At 39.5% G+C, this 16700-nt stretch overlaps 2 protein-coding genes across 2 annotated transcripts; one reads left to right on the plus strand and one right to left on the minus strand.

Annotated features, from left to right (window-relative positions):
- Positions 1 to 7593: 7593 nt before the first annotated feature.
- Positions 7594 to 8963, plus strand: LOC130698166 (uncharacterized). Its single transcript, XM_057520946.1, has 4 exons — positions 7594 to 7761; positions 7924 to 8167; positions 8249 to 8401; positions 8527 to 8963. Exons 1-4 carry the CDS (start codon positions 7594 to 7596, stop codon positions 8961 to 8963), a joined length of 1002 nt encoding a protein of 333 aa, XP_057376929.1.
- Positions 8964 to 11752: 2789 nt separating this feature from the next.
- LOC130697856 (DNA-directed RNA polymerase III subunit RPC2-like) lies at positions 11753 to 16601 on the minus strand. Its single transcript, XM_059496868.1, has 19 exons — positions 16321 to 16601; positions 16057 to 16263; positions 15742 to 15990; positions 15514 to 15681; positions 15293 to 15450; positions 15115 to 15223; positions 14760 to 15059; positions 14533 to 14698; positions 14423 to 14457; positions 14184 to 14346; positions 13960 to 14113; positions 13388 to 13899; positions 13129 to 13310; positions 12956 to 13065; positions 12742 to 12893; positions 12498 to 12679; positions 12331 to 12444; positions 12102 to 12265; positions 11753 to 12035 (listed from the first exon to the last, which is right to left on the minus strand). Exons 1-19 carry the CDS (start codon positions 16387 to 16389, stop codon positions 11816 to 11818), a joined length of 3414 nt encoding a protein of 1137 aa, XP_059352851.1. The 5' UTR covers positions 16390 to 16601; the 3' UTR covers positions 11753 to 11815.
- Positions 16602 to 16700: the final 99 nt, after the last annotated feature.

Consider the following 16700-nt stretch of genomic DNA (forward strand, 5'->3'; position numbering starts at 1 on the left):
GGTCAGACTGACAAATAGTATAGCAAGATTAAAGTATTAACTACACAATATGTTCGTGCGCTGACTCAAGGTATAAAACATTAAAATTGTAAGTGACTATAGCTCAATGGTTGAGCATCGGCAAGCTACGCCGAAGATTAGGGTTCGATACCCAATAGTTACTGAAAATTCAGTGGGTGTCAAATTGTGTATAGTTGTTGTATGTAGTGTCAATGTTTCAGTAATAATAAATTGTGTAAAATAAATGTGTAAATGTATACCAGTTATTAAAAATACAAAATACGAACAAAAAATAACATACATCGGAACTTCTAATATACACGAAATTAAATCACAATGTAATCGTCTTTGCATTAAAACATACTAACCATTCGCAAATTAAACTCTAGGCCAAACGCTCACCCATTTATTTATATCGGACATGCAACCCGAGCACAAACGATAAGTTGTATTGAAAGCAATTGATATTCATACAATTACGTAAATATAATATTAAGCATGATTATTATTAACGTGCGGCAAATTATGTTTTATTTGTAACCCAATAAACTATAATTTTTAAAATACCGGTTTATACTGTTCAACTACTAAACAGTGATCAACGTGATCAATTATCATTATCGCACAATTGAAGAAACAGTTTGTTTGCAATCTTTTTTCTTACAACACAGTCAATGACTATTTAATAAAGTAACAATCTCTCCCATCCTGCTCATTGTAAGTGCTATATATTTTCCATCTATTATTTATATCACTTTTTGCGGTATCATTTCCTTTCCCGTGGGCTGGTGTATTAAATATACCCAATCAGAAAGATATATTTTGTGAATAATTTCCATTCCACACTTTCCAATATACAAATCACCAGTTCATTTAACAGCTTTGTAATTCTAGTCATTTTGAATAAAAAAAACAAAAACAAAATGGACTTATGAAATTTTTTAAAATCATTACAGCGTCTTTTACAGCGATAATCTACTTTAATGCATATCGTTTGCATGTGAACGAGCTCCTGAGCTATTTTTTTTTTAATGAAATAAAATGAATGAAATGCAACTCACGATTTTGGTTTAAATTTCGCGATCACGGAGGATTTCTAAGATTCCGTTGTTTTCTCTGGTAAAGGCCTTACCACCACACTGACACTTAGCATTACGGCCAGACCTCGTGATTTGTGTTTGATTCGCGTTCGCTTCACGTCTTCAATATTCTAGAATAATCAAAGCTGAATTAAATGCTAAATAAAGAATCGTTAACATGAAATTGTTAAATACGTACCGGTATCCTTGGTTTGTATAACTTTGTACACTGTGCAGACATGTTTGTGAGACAGCGTTGCAAGGCAGCCACTTTGCTGAGGAAAATTGTAGAACCAGAGCCAGCCCTACAGACCCGTATCGCTGGAGCCAGTCTATTGTTCAACGGATCGTTCATTCTTGTCTATGGGTCAGGTTGGAAGGGTTACTACCCTATCACGTTTTTATCAGGTTGTCAAATCGGGGTTAGCAACCCGATCGCACGCGTTTAATTATTTTTGTATTCGTATATTATAAAAATCACTAAACCATACTCAAAAGAGGTATCCAGCGATACAATAAATTTATAATTTTTTACTATTTGTTTTTAGAAGCAGTTATTGTTAGTAAACCTGCACCAACTAAATACTTTGCATAAAACCAATGTTAGCTGGGCTACATTACCTGATAAACCAACCCGATGCAAAAAAGCAAACAAACCGTGAATGAACCGTGGTATATAGGTGTAGTGAATTTGCGTGCTCAGTGAAAGTTAGAACCATAAGCCATAATGCTTAGGGGAAAATAAGGGTAAGGAATTAAGGACAAGGGCAACACATTTGTATAACACACAAATAACACGGAATAAGGTAGAAAAATGCCAATAGGCAATACTCAAGCGTACCATTTTTATTTTTCCATCGACCTAATGGGCGTAGATCTCAGGGATGGGCAGCGATTCTCGTTACTCCAACGACAATCCACAACGTCCAGTAACCTTCTTTGGCGATGGCGATGGCGATGAAATAGATAAAAAAAACATGGTTAACCATTTATATATGTAAAACAAATACCTGAAACATGAATGGCAACGATGTCGCTACTCCAGCGACAATCCGCGTTGCTCCAGCATCCTCTTCGATGGTGGTAAGACCCTCATAAATACATAAAAACAAAATAAAATCATAGCGTAAAACTTAAAACTTTCAATAAAATACTCGACAACTTTAGGAGACAATTCTGGTGGCCCCGATGACATGCCTCGTTGTCCAGTGACCCTCTTCAGTAGTGTTATGGACCATTCTAAAAACATAAAAAAAAAAAAGAAAATAAGATACTTAAAATTATTTAAGTAATACCTGGCAATCCTTGTCAACTTCGGCGGCGATCCCCGACGTCCAGTGGTCTTCCTCGGGGTGTTGCCAACCTTCCTAGACACAGATAAATACATAGAACATGATAAGACCCTTAAAATATTCAAATACCTTGCAATTTTGGGCTAGGATCTTGGCAATGACCGTCATAGTCCAACGGTCCTCTTCGATGGTGGTGACACCCTCCTAAATACATAAACAAAATAAAATGATGGTGTAAAACTTACAACTTTTGATTAAATACTTCACCATTTTTGGCGATAATCCTGGTTGATCCGACAGTGAACCACGTTGTCCAATGATCCTCTTCGGCGACGATAACGCCCTCCTAAACACATAAAAAACAATAGATTAACGGTAAATGATAAAAATTTTCAATGAAATACTTGCAATTTTGCACGACGATCCTGGTGGCTCCGACGGCGAACTTCGTTGTCCAATTGCCCTCTTCAGTGGTAATGTCGGCCATCTTAAATACATACAAAAAAAACATGGTTAGTCATTTAAACGTGTAAAAGATATACCTGAAACATCCATTGCAACGATCTTGTTGCTCCAGCGGCGATCCTCGATGTCCAGCATCCTCTTCGATGGTGCTGAGGCCCTCCTAAATACATAAAAAAAAAAAACAATCGTAGTTCAAAACCCAAGACTTTCAATTAAATACTTGACAATTTTTGGGCGAAAATTCCTGATGGCTCCGACAGCGAACCTCGTTGTCTAGTGGCTCACATCGGTGATGATGTGGCTTATCCTGAATAGATATAAAAAAAAAAAAACACGATTAGACAATTAAAATTGTTAAAGTAATACCTGGTAATTCTTGGCGACTTCGGGGCGATCCGCAATGTCCAGTAATCCTCCTCAGTAGTGTTGCCAACCCTCCTATAAACAGATTAATACATATAACATGGTAAGACACTTACATTTTTCACTTTATAACTCAGTTTTTGGGCTAGGATACTGCCAATACCCTCATGGTCCAACAGTCCTCTTCGATGGTTATGTTGCCTTCCTTGATACATATTTCTTTAAAAATGGTTAGATACTGAATTTTTGAATAACTACCTCAGAATCCTGGCTGATATTCCAGTGGCTGCGACGGCGATCCTCATTGTCCAGTGTTCTCTTCGTCCCCAGAGATTACCCTCCTGATTGTACAGAAACGAGAAAAAAAATCATTTTTGAATATTTGAACACCGATAAATTTTATCTTAATTCTAACATGATCAGGTACACAAATTACAGTTAAATTGAATAAAATTTTTCTGAAAAAAGCATTGGCGGTTCATGTGTAAATTGTGTGTAAAATCGAAACGTACGATTGTTAACAGAAAAATGGTTTGCGAACGACGACTACGGTGCACTATTGCATAAAACAGTGAAAGAAAATGGCTGACATAGTGTTGTGCAAAAGCAACGAATTCAGGTGGACTACGCTTACGCCTTACTTAAATTTAGCACTAGTCATAACTCTTTACTTAACTTTAGACCTACTTATCCTTAACTTAATCTACGTTTATCTATTTCATCTAGACTTATCGTACTACCCATCTAAACAAAACTAGTGCAGAGGCTAAACCAGGTGCTAATGCATTGCGGTGTTAGTGCGTAACTGATGAATTTACTAATTCCGAAACCTCTACAGCCTGTAGACGAAAAGTGAGTGCGATAAATCTGTGAATCAACAGACCGGGAACGCAAGCGATAAATCTACACTACTGCATAGCGTGCTGGTGACTAAGCTACTGAGCTTCGTTTTTTTCCTTTTTTTTTCTTCTACTTTTTGCGAATTGCCCGAGGTTATTCATCTGTTTTAGGCCCTTGGAAACACATTAGGTCAATCGATGGGGAATGGCCATAAGCTCGGGCTCACCTGGAAATAAAAATTTGTCCTTTAACCTGTCGACCTTCAGAATTAGGTTCCCCTGCCCTACACTCTATTTCCGGCAAAGCAATAATGTGGCACGTGTCTGTGAGTATTTAAAGCGGTACAGAACGCTCAATTTACACATTCGTTCAAAGGCCTTCCTCTGCACATGTACAGCTACTCAAACTCCATCGTCGGACTCTTCAGTTAGGTAAATTGATCGTTACTTTCTGTTTTCGTTTGTTAGTTTAGTTTTTTTGATGAAGTAACAGTGTAATTTACTATGTTATAAAAAAAATGGTTCGTAATATACGTTAGCGAAAACTAGATTAAACTTAATCAATCTGTGTTACCAATAATATTCCATTTCTTTGAAGTACGGCGGTGCGTCATTCCTTAGTTTGCCTTCGGTAATCGATAGTTGTTGGAGTGGCCAGACAACATGGTTGGGTGATTACATTTTAGTTCTGGTTTTAATTCAATTGGAAAATTGGATGTTTTGCAACTGATGAAATATTTGAAGTATCTATTAGACTATGTCACATGAAAAATAGAAATTGTTATGTACCATTTAATTTTTTAAATGAATGGTTTATATTATTAACCAACTGTTCATCATTGAAAATATTATAATACCATTGCTGGAATATAACTTATTCGTCATTTTTAATAAAATATAAAAAAATGGCAAATTGCTCGTACCTTGTATAGCGGAAACAGAGTTACTAGTTTTTTAACTGCCAGCGAAAAATGCGCTGCTGATTATTGTATAACGACGATCCTTGCTTTGCAATGCAGTTCGGAAAATAATTGCAATTCGGTCGGTGACGCTTGTTCGTGCGCCGTCGCGTAACTGGCCAAATTGTTGCCAACAGAATAATAAAGAATAAATAGAGACATAGGAACAAGAATAGAAAAATCCCGGCGTAAACTTGCGTGCTTGTAGACTTAGTCACAATCAATAATTATTTTTTTTTTCTCCTCCACCGCCGTTGATCAATTGAAGAGCGTCAAACGGGATCAACCCAAACGGGATCAAGTTGTGGATTTGAAAGGTCACACAGTGGCAAAAGCACTGAACACTATAACACGACACGACACTACACAACACTACAACACGAACACTGAACACTAGTGGCGGCCTAGTATGTATAATAGGACACCGACCTTTTCTAATGGGAATATCTGTACAAAGAAATGCCCCCCCCCCCATGTGGTATTCGACAATACACGGCGTTACACACTTGTGTAAAATTACTACTTTCTGTACCTTCACCATCTCGTGCAGCGTTTAGGAAATACTTTTACTACACTCAGTTGCAATTGAGTATAGGTGACACACAGAGTACAAAAAAGGATAACGGGAAGGAAAAACACGTGCCGTACTTTATCGGCTGGACGATTCGTATAGACTAGTCCCGATTTCGTAACTGACAGTAACAAAACGATCTCAATTTGACGTGAGGATTCCAAAGGCAAGTAAGACCTCCTTGAATGCTCAACAAAAACATTCATAGTTGGTAATGAACTAGAAATTGTACAAAGATGGAAGTAGTAACAGTTTCTAGGATAAGTCAATGCTTAAGTGAAGAGAAAAACCCTTGAAACCCATCTAACATGCTAGGTGTTTTTGTTACCTCACTATTGGCATATGCTATAAAGTCATGAACAGCACAACAATGTCAATATTTTGACAAAGCCCTAAACTACAAGAAAAAAAGAAGAGCTTTGACAGAATGGAAACATCAGGTGTTGGGAATCAAACAAGGATATTATGAAATATTGAAAACCAACCTTGTTTTATGGGGTGGCAGGTCAAGGAGCTCTGTCCTTGTTGTTGGCGATATCTCATTGGGATAGCACAACTCCTGCAATCAAATTCCAAACAAAAACCATACTATTTAATACTGACAAAACAATGACTTGAACGAATAGGTGTTCATGAAAATTTCTCTACTATAAGTAATACCTTGTGAATCTAATGAATCGTTTACTGTGGAAGGCGATGTCATCTTAAAAGACAATACATTTTCAGAAATCCAAGCGTGCCCCATGTTCACTAAGAATATTTTCCAACAATAGGCAGTAAGGTAATGGCAAATTTTTAGATTTTTAGTTGGATTAGTTTTACCTTACCATTCCAAAGATGTAGAAAATGACGCGCCAAAGTCATAACACCTTCAAAAAGCACACTGTCACCGACTCACTGTGCCTGACCGACGTCGACTATTTTCCCGCCTAAGTCTCCGCACCATCTAGCGAGGAATACGTTTGTTCGATTAAATATCACCAATTATATTTTCTATGCGTAAAATACCTAGCGAAATTCTTCATTCACGAAAGGAAAATTATTCTTCATCTTCTCTCTTCACGTAGGTCAAAAGAGCAGATAACGATGGAAAATCCAGGGAAGACTTTTTCGCCTTGGTGATATCAGAACTAATTTCTTTGCCATATGACGAATGGCGACAAAGAGGAAATGATGTGTAGTCCACGATGAGCCAGATCGACGACCTCAACGCTCTCCGGAATAAGAAGACCCTACAAAACGAAACACCTCGTGTTTTAAAACTCTTATTCATTTACGTCGTTGGTTGCTTCTAGAATCAATAGCTTGGCGATGATCTTGGTGGCCCGCGGCGGCGATCCTCTTAGTCCAGTGGCCCTCCAGGTTGGCGTCGTGGGTTTACCTCAATGTATGAAATACAATACACAAATAACAACGAATAACGCGTAACATTTGTTTCAGTTAATACCTTTATCTAAGTGCATACTTTTTCACACACCAAGCGTTTATTCGGCCAAAACGAATGAGGATGAGGTGGCTGCCAAAACTGAAGGGGTACCCCATAGATGTGCGTTACGTTAGCCGACCCAATTTCAATTTCTTTTTCAGTGGGCCACCCCTGAAGAAGGTGTAACACCACGGTATGTCCAAGCTTCAAAATGCAGCAAATGCCTGCAAGATACATTAAAAAAATGAATATCTTTAATCGACACAAATGCACAGGCACACGCACAAAATTTGCAGCAAAATTCCCTTTGTAGGCTATTTTCACCCTTTGCGTTCTGATGGCATATTCTGTATGCGATCAAATACCAGCTGGCTGGTCGAAGGAAACAACATTGCCATCGCCGCCCTACTATTTTCGCAACCATCAAGTCACGCCGACTCAACCAAAGGCGCCCGTTTTTTATCAAAACGATCCTTTCTGCTGCCGCCGCCACATGATGTCGTGATTTCGGTCTTGCTACGAGAACTCAGAGGTATGACACAACGCAGTTCGTTTTCAAACAACAACAACACCAACTGAGTGCACATTGTTCGACAGACATGTCCAAACGCTTGGCGGACGTTGAAAACGCCAAGAAAGAGACGGCCCAAGATTTGTCCAATTTGAAAAACGAATTGGCTCAAATGAAAAAACTGGCGGAAGATTCGAGGAGTCAGTTCAACGGTAATAACAATCCGTCGTGGCAATCCGTCGTGGCAATTGCAAAGGTAACGGACAGTACTTGGACGATATCAAGACCGAGCCCTTCGCCACTCCATTTGAAAATGTCACCATGGATACTGACGACAAGCTAAGTGGCTCTTTTTTTCTGCTGCCATTAGCAACGGAGTTGTTGGTGAATCGGACGTTTCTTGCACATTCGTTTCAAGGCAACCCCGTCAGCCAGAGTTTGCAACTGCCTCATGCTTAAAGTTGTTACCTTTGCTCTAAGCAAAGATATGGCTGCACAAAAGTCAAAGCTGAATGATTTAACGACGTCCGTTAGCAGTTTAAGCGACGATGTGGCTGACCACGAGTCGAGGCTGAATGATTTAACGACGGCTGTTGGCAGTTTAGGCAGCGATCTGGCTGACCAAGTGTCAAAGCTGAATGATTTAATCATAGCGTTCGCTGGTAAGAACTCAAGTTGCACACAATGACTGTCGAAAAACTTAACAAGGCATTCTATTTTACGCTCCGTCATGTATCTTTAAGCGAGTGCCGCGGTAACGATGCTCAGCAGCATGCCCAGTTCTTGCGCAGACCTCAAGTCATTGGGTTACCACAGAAGCGGCATCTTTTCCGTCAAGGGGACCAATCAAGTGCAAAGCGTTTACTGCGATTTCACGAAACAGGTCGGCGTTGCAGGTAACGTACTAGGCTCGTGCAAAATAAAAAAAAACACGTGCACAAATTCATTAGGTTCTAACGTAAGATAACTGCAATGCAATGCAATGCCTCGTTCATCGTACGACTTTTCGCAAGATTTCAAGAACTGATGGGCATCGTCGACGTCAAAACGAAGCGCATTTACTTCCACGCCCAACGCGCGTCGATTTACTCAACTGCCGGCACCGCTGTGCAATTTGAGTCGTTTCGCGTTAACGTAGGAGACGCCATGCAAACAAGCGGCATCTTCACCGCGCCTGTCCCGGGAACGTACTACTTCGCCTTATCGGGCATCAGCACGCAGAACGGCGCAGCGCGAGTCGACTTGCAGTTAAAGACGGCCACGGGCACGGCTGGTTGGACGGGCATCAGCAGAGGTGTCGGCACTGGTCTCGATTACCAGACATTTGCCATGCACGCGACTCTGCAACTTGATGTAGGCGATCAAGTCAGAGCATTTTTATTCAGCGGAACGATCCAGGATTCAGCAACCTATATTACGACTTTTGTCGGCTTCTTAATTGACGAGAAATTCGAATAATTTCACTTGACTTTTCCGTGGCGTTCACGCACATTTCGACAATGAATTTCGATCGCAAATCTTTGGCCATTATCAAATATTATTGCGACGTTTCCCCCCATATTTATGATGTATCTTGTTGTGTTGAGTGTTTTGGCCAGCACGTTAGATTTTTTAGCAAAAATGAAATGCGCTTAGCAACCAGAATAGGAACAAACTAGTACGAAGCGGAGGTGACTAGACAAACCCCGTCACGCGCTTTCAATGGACCGACGCATTTTCTAATCGGATTCGAAATGATCTACAGTGCGATAGAATTCCGTGCCACTTGCATCAGTTGGGGCAGCTACACACGTGCAAGAAGAAAAAAGAAAAAAAAAATAATCGAGAACATACCCTCCTAGTGGACTTCGCTCTCGGGGCTGGGAGATAATCTTCGCTGTCCGATGTCTCTCCTCTTTGGCCTTCTAAATACGTAAGAAGGAAAACAAAGGATTAAACAATTTAATCATAAAAAAAAAAGAAATTTTAAGTAAATACCTGAGAAAGCTTTGCGAAGATAATCGTTGTCCAGTGATTCTCCTCGGTATTATAGTAAGCCCACCTATATATATATATATATATATATAATATAATATAATATAATATAATATAATATAATATAATATAATATAATAATAATAATATAATATAATATAATATAATATAATAATAATAATATATATATAATATAATATAATATAATATAATTATAAAAACAAAAACAAAAACAAAAACAAAACACGATGATACAGTGAAACTTCAAATGTTAGTACCTTTCAATCCTTGGCGATTATCCTAGTGGCTCTGGCCGTAACCTACGTTGTCCAGTAGTCCATCTCGGTGGAGTCGTGGGTCCACCTACATATAGAATTATAAAAAAAAAAAAAAAAAAACATTTTAAAAAAAAAAAAAAATTAATTCATTTAAGCATTGAAATGTTGAAGGCAGTTGCCTGACAAATGCTTGGCGATCACCCTGGTGACTCTGGCGGCGACCCTCGTTGTCCAGTAATCCTCCTCGGTACGGTAGTGGGTCCACCTATACACGTCAACCAAAACAACGATTAATACTTGAGTTTTTTAAATTAATACCTTGAAGACCTGGGCAATAAATATGGCAACCAAGCCGGCGATCCTCGACGTCCAGCAATCTCCTTTAGTGGTGCTGTTAACTCTTCCATACACACACAAAAGCATAAACACGATTAGACACAAACGAAATGTGACCACATAGTGGGACGTCTACTGGTACTACAAAAAAAAAGAAGTGCCTCAACAGAATGGGAACATTAGGTGTTGCGAATTAAACAAGGATAATATGAAATCTTGAAGCCTACCTTGTTTTACAGGGTAGCAGGTCAATGAGCTCTGTGTCCTCGTTATCTGCAATATATCATTGGGAAAGCACATCTCCTGCAATCAAATTCCAAACAATAACTATGCAATATCATAAACTGACAAAACAATGCGTTGAACTTTTGAAATATGTGTTCATTACGATTTCTTTACTAGAAGTAATACCCTGTGAATCTATGTGAATCGTTTGATGTGGAAGGCTGATCTTAAACGGCAATACATTTTCAGAAATCCAAGGCTGTCCAGTATTTACTACTAAAGTTTTCCAACAGCAGGCAGTAAAGTGATGGCACACTTCTAGATTTTAGTTGGATTGGTTTTACCTCACCTTTCCAAAGAGGTAGAAAATTACGCGCCAAAGTCGTAACACCTTCGAAAAGCACACTGTCACTGACTCGCTGTGTCTGACCGACGTCGGCTATTTTCCCGCCCAAATCTCCGCACCATCTAGCGACGATTAAGTTTGTACGATTAAACATATAAATAACCAATTATATTTTTTCTGCGAAAAATACCTAGCGAAATTCTTCATTCCCGAAAGGAAAATTATTCTTCATCTTTATTTTATTATTTCATTTTCCAACTCGTTCCACTGGAGGCATTTTTGCACCGACAATCCAACTGGTTCTCTTGGAGTTGAAGGACAACATGATGGGTTGTCCATTATGAACCGGCCAATGGCTTCGCCATCCTTGGAATGGACGGGACCCTAGGAAAAATAAGACAGAAAATAAGAAAAAGTGATATCGAAGGCAACATGCAGGGACGTTCTAAAGTGGCGATACAATGCGACGGTCGTCTGTTTCTATGCTCAACCCCCAAAAATGAATTTTGCCCAAACGGGACCATATTTTGGATTTGATATATCACACAGTGGCAAGCAGTCCGGTTTTGCTTGCATCGGTGTAGTTGAGTCACCAACTGCACACAGTCATTTGGTATGGATGCGCAGACTTTCGAAAGGTGCCGAGAAAACGGTTCTTTGTTCAACGGAATCAACTTCAATTCTAGGGATTAACTGTAAGTCTCTTGAATATTTCGTTACAAGCGGTGGTGAGTGCTAATAAATCAACCCTACGGTGACATGCTGACCATTAAGAAGAAAAATAAGCCGTAACAAGTCAGCAAAGAGCAACGTTCCTCCTTGCGATTCGAGGCATCTGCCCGCGGTAGAGGTTCATCAGAACGAGGACGAACATCAATTTCATCCTAACGCCAGGAGCAACGACATGAAACGAGGTTGATAGTAGCCACTCTGGCACGAGATACGGAAGATAATTTTCAATCTAATAATAATAAGCAAATAAATTACTGTTATTACTGCCAATTTATCGCAAAGATTGACACTTGCACCGATATACCAAGTTAATTTACACCAATCTCCATTTTGAAAAAAATTTGTGGAATTATTGGTTATTTAACCACTTAAATTTTGTAATGTTTACCATGATTAATTTGTAGCAACCTATCACAACATTAGTCAAAATACTTGTCCAATTTGAGACGTGGAGCAATATTCATCGCTTGAAGTTCTTGAAAAAGAAGCTTGCAAGCGTAGGGAATACGGATGGAAGAAACGGAAGCACTTGATTTGCAATAGTGGCACCAACCAAAATATCCCATGAGACCACACTGATTGCAAACATCAACATCAAACGCATCACTGGATATCATCAATCGCTCCAAGATTAGCATGCTGCAAATAAAAATTCCATCATTAAATTTGGAATAATATCCATTAGCAGTGATGATTTATGCAAACCTAGATCCGTACGCGATGAGACAATCGCGTTCCATTTCACCAAGGCGAAGGCCCCCATCGCGGGCACGACCTTCAGTAGGTTGCCGTGTCAGGACAGCTCGTGGTCCACGCGAACGCGCATGCATCTTATCCATCACCATGTGCTTCAACTTTTGATAGTATACCTAACAATTATTAAGTAAATTAAATCCGTACACAATTATAATACGATCGCGGTTTGCTTATGTACAGGTCCAAAATAAATATAAGCTGTCAGCTGCTCCCCTGTTGTTCCAGAAGTCATACACTCTTTACCCTGATAATTGTATCCATGCTTGATCAATTCTTCACTAACGTCTTGGACCTATAGTAAAACAATAACATAACTAAATTCCAAATGAATGTTAAAATTCGCACCTTAGATCCGCCGAAAGCAGTTCCATAGTGAAATTTGCCTTCCATAAGCCCCGCTTTTCCAGCCAAAAGCTCGATAAGTTTACCAACCGTCATTCGAGATGGAAAACCATGGGGATTCATGATCACATCAGGACAAATGCCAAGTTCAGTAAATGGTAGATCTTCTTGCTCTGCAACGAGGGCTGTAATAGATAATCGGGCTTTAATAAGGGCCCAGGGGAATCAAACAACAAAAGGCATTAACCGGTAACTCCTTTTTGACCATGTCGACTGCTGAATTTGTCGCCGATTTCAGGTCGCCGGGTCTGCCGTAATTGGATTTTAATTATGTTTGCCTCTTCGGCATTGGAAGAAAACATAACCTTTTCAACATATGAAGGAATCGGTCCTTTATATCTAAATTAAGAATAAAACAATAAAATTCTAAAAACTAATCCTATAAAACTGTACAAATTTACGTGATGGGGACGTCACGATATTCTGGCATTGGAGCCGCAGCGGGCGCACCCGATGCTCCTGGTGCAACAGTAACCACGGGAACGGTCGGCATAGTTTTATTGATTAGCACCTTTTCACCATAAAAATAGAAAATAATTGTGGGGCCAACATCAACTTTGATCGAATTATATACCTGTTTAGGTTGAACAGGTTGCCCGACACAAGCAAAGCCATCCATGTCGATAATTTCATGTTTCCATGTTGGTTTCTTGGTTGTTGGATCAACCATAGGACCATTAACACGATCTGAGCTTTGATTGCTATACCGCTTCAACACGCATTTTGCATTCTTGTAAACCAAACACCGCCCATAACCTAACGAGAAAACAAATTGGACAAATTTTCGACCGTGAAGTTAAAAGAAAATGCGAAAATCTCGAGTTGCTATTTACCTCGATCCAAAGAGGCTTTGTTTAAAACTGTAGCATCTTCGATATCGAATCCAGAATAGCTCATCACGGCGACCATAGCATTTTGGCCAGCTGGAATATTTTCGAAATTGACGAGCTCAATCGTGCGTGTCTTTACCATTGGTTTGTGTGGGTAAACCAGGTTGTAGAGGAGCGAATCAATTCGGTTTCGTTGGTTGCACGCGATGGTACCCATCGCCTGTTTTCCCATGGCGCACTGGTAAGTATTTCGCGGACTTTGGTTGTGATGAGGATACGGAATTAATCCTGCACAGACGCCAAGCAAAGTAAATGGCTCAATTTCAAGATGAGTCGTCTCTACGGTGATATCCGACTCGTACACAGCAATGTTGCTATCATTCTCTTCATTCACATCCAAGAATTCTATCAGCCCGTCATGAGTGAAGTCTTCAAATGTCCGAAAGCCATCTGCCAGTTCTTGCATATGTCTTTCTATTACAGCTGGTTTTCCTTTTCGGACGATTATATATGGCCTACGGTTAGAGAAATCAAACAATACAAAATTGGTAACTTCATAAACTCGGCTGTTATACCGGCATAGACGGCCACCATCGCAGCTGATGTAAACGGCTCTTGTTAAAAAATGCGGATAAATGGAAACATAGGTGTTGATGTAGCCGTGGCGGCGAGCCAGTTTGAAATATCGGATCAAGCGTTCGTAATCTTTGACGAGTCCTAGAATATTTCCTAAAATACGAATAGATAATGCAGTGAAAACAATCGTAATTTATGAGACAGGAATAGAAAGTAAAAGAACCGTTGAGGAAAACGGTGTATATATTCGGGTCGCTGATCTCTTCCCCACTGAATAGATTAATATCTTCAACTCCCATGTTCTGTGCAATTCGGATGATGGGTTCTTCCTCTGCCTCCGTCGTAATATGAGTCATCAACGCCAGATTTTTTACTAGCCCGCATCCCTAAATGATATCACCATATTAAATTGTCTTAAGGTTCGGGAGAAAACAATAACATTTGTAAGCTAACTATTTTTACCTCTCCTTCAGGTGTATCTGACGGACACAACATACCTATCAAAAGAATTTTTTAAAATTGAAATTAAATAAAAACTACGACATTTGGTAACAAAGAGAAAGTATTGTCACCCCACTGAGAAGGTTGGAGAGAACGGGGACCAGATACTTTGCGTGTCTTTTCGAATTGAGAATTCACCCGCGTCATCATCCCAAGTCCAGAGATGTAAGACAAGCGGCAAAGCATTTGTGTGACGCCTTGCCTTTCCATTCGGAAGCGTTTAATCGTCCAGTTTCCCTAAGAAAAACAATAAAGTTACGGATTTCGAAGAGCGAACCAAGAGAAAATTGAGTATTACAGTAGCAATGGCATTTTCTAACCCCAAAGTTATATGATCGGTCCTTATATGTTTAATTGCATCAAACTGGGCCGCCTTAACCTTGGGAATGTTCTTGTCCGCAATTGCCTTTAATTCGAAATTCATCCGCTTGAACAAATCTTCGAACAAGAGGGAAAGTAGTGAACCCGCTAACTCCATGCGCTTGTTGCCATAATAATCACGGTCGTCCACTGACGTTGGATCATTTTCGGCTTGAATGACCCGGCGAATCATCAAAGCTAAATACATTGCTTTAGCTTTAAAGTTGAAATTGTCCACCTATGCAAATATGATAATTATGACATTGCACCTCCATGAAAACGTAAAATCTTACCGGAACGTGGGCTAAAACGGCGGTGGCAAGCATCTCTCTAGCCTCTTCCACAGGCGTTTTCTTTGGACCCCCAAAAAAACGCCTTTGACGCAGTTTGTTGCCCAAATGCCTGCAACGGACAATCCAAAAAGATTATTATGTGCATAGATATACAGAATTATGGAGATGTATTGGATACTTCAGTGCTTGCTGTTGAGTAAAGATCGATGCGCGCACACATTCTTCTAATGAGGGCGCAAATGCCGTCATTACACGATCATCAGTGCCAATCATTTGGACTATTTCTTGATCAGCCAAAATCCCCATAGCTTTAAAAACTATGACGACAGGGACATCCTTGAAGTGTTTGAAAGACAATAGATCAGTCTAAGCTTACAGAATAACGCATCACAACATTACATCCTGAAAACTATTTTGCTTCAAATAGTATTTTCCTTTATTCATGATCACATTGGTGCGCGTTTTCGTTCCGTGCGTACTGCTGGTCACTTGACATGACATGTTTCCTTTTCTATCTTGCTCAACAATCATCCGATTTTTCGACATTTGTTCTTGAATTAAGATCACCTAAAATTGACTGATTTGAAAAGTTACGACTAAACAGCATTTTACCAAAATTATTTTTACCTTTTCATTTCCCCGAACAATGAAATAACCACCACAATCATATGGACATTCATTCTTTTTTGCCATTTCTGCAGGTGAAATACCAGCCAATGTGCAGTTTGAGCTCCTCAACATGATTGGCATTCTTCCAATAGAAATACCATTGCGTATAACTCTTTGCTGTCCCCTGGTGTACTCGATATCAACAGTAACTGGAGCTGAGTAAGTCATGTCTCTTAACCTACACTCATGAGGAGTGGTCAGCCGAGACTATTGAATTCAAACGGCATATGGAATAAAGGCTGATACTTTAAAGGTTTTTTTTTTTATTATTACATGGTGCATGTCTTCTATGGAATCTGGTTTTCCCACATGAATGTCCAAGTACTTTAGGTAGAATGTTGGATCAGCATGGCTCACTACCTTTTCATTTGCTTTAACAATTTTCTTGATGTCCACATTGATGAAGTAATTGTACGAATCAATATGCTGTTTAACCAACCCTTTGTTCTTGAGAAAAGCCGGAACCAACTTCCATTTTTCCTGTAAATTTGACAAAAAGATTAGCTTCCTCAGTCACTACGAGAATATTAGAATTACCTCAACAGTCTTAATTGGTTCTAATAATTTTTCAAGATCTCCATAAATATCCCTGTGTGATTCTCCCATCTTCTTAGTTTCACAGTTTTTGTCACAATTATCTGTCTTATTATGTCTCACAGTTCTGCCACTTAATCTAATTTTAAAATTTCCGTTGTCATCTAATTCAATTGTTTCACAACTTACATAGTCTCACAATCTTGTTCTTTCTCAAAATGTTCAAGGGAGCCTTTAAGCCAACGCTTCTAGCACGTGGAAGAAATTGGTACCCAGGCGCAAACACGCGTGTATCAAGATCACAAATCAAAGTGGAAATGCCAATAGGGTTAAGACCTCCCTCGAACTACGGGCCTGAACACGTAAACAGTTCCTATAAAGCA

The sequence above is a fragment of the Daphnia carinata genome, chromosome 9 (assembly GCF_022539665.2).
Source record: "Daphnia carinata strain CSIRO-1 chromosome 9, CSIRO_AGI_Dcar_HiC_V3, whole genome shotgun sequence".
NCBI lineage: Eukaryota > Metazoa > Arthropoda > Branchiopoda > Diplostraca > Daphniidae > Daphnia > Daphnia carinata.

What these genes read in the sequence shown, in the direction of transcription:
- LOC130698166 (XM_057520946.1), top strand. Translation starts at nt 7,594, where the DNA reads ATGTCCAAACGCTTGGCGGACGTTGAAAACGCCAAGAAAGAGACGGCC. An exon ending in CCGTCGTGGCAATTGCAAAG is followed by an intron (nt 7,762 to 7,923) that starts GTAACGGACAGT and finishes ATTCGTTTCAAG; the next exon opens with GCAACCCCGTCAGCCAGAGT. An exon ending in TTTAATCATAGCGTTCGCTG is followed by an intron (nt 8,168 to 8,248) that starts GTAAGAACTCAA and finishes TGTATCTTTAAG; the next exon opens with CGAGTGCCGCGGTAACGATG.
- LOC130697856 (XM_059496868.1), bottom strand. Translation starts at nt 16,389, where the DNA reads ATGGGAGAATCACACAGGGATATTTATGGAGATCTTGAAAAATTATTA. An exon ending in AGCAAAATAGTTTTCAGGAT is followed by an intron (nt 15,451 to 15,513) that starts GTAATGTTGTGA and finishes AAACACTTCAAG; the next exon opens with GATGTCCCTGTCGTCATAGT. An exon ending in CTCATCGCGTACGGATCTAG is followed by an intron (nt 12,036 to 12,101) that starts GTTTGCATAAAT and finishes TTTTATTTGCAG; the next exon opens with CATGCTAATCTTGGAGCGAT.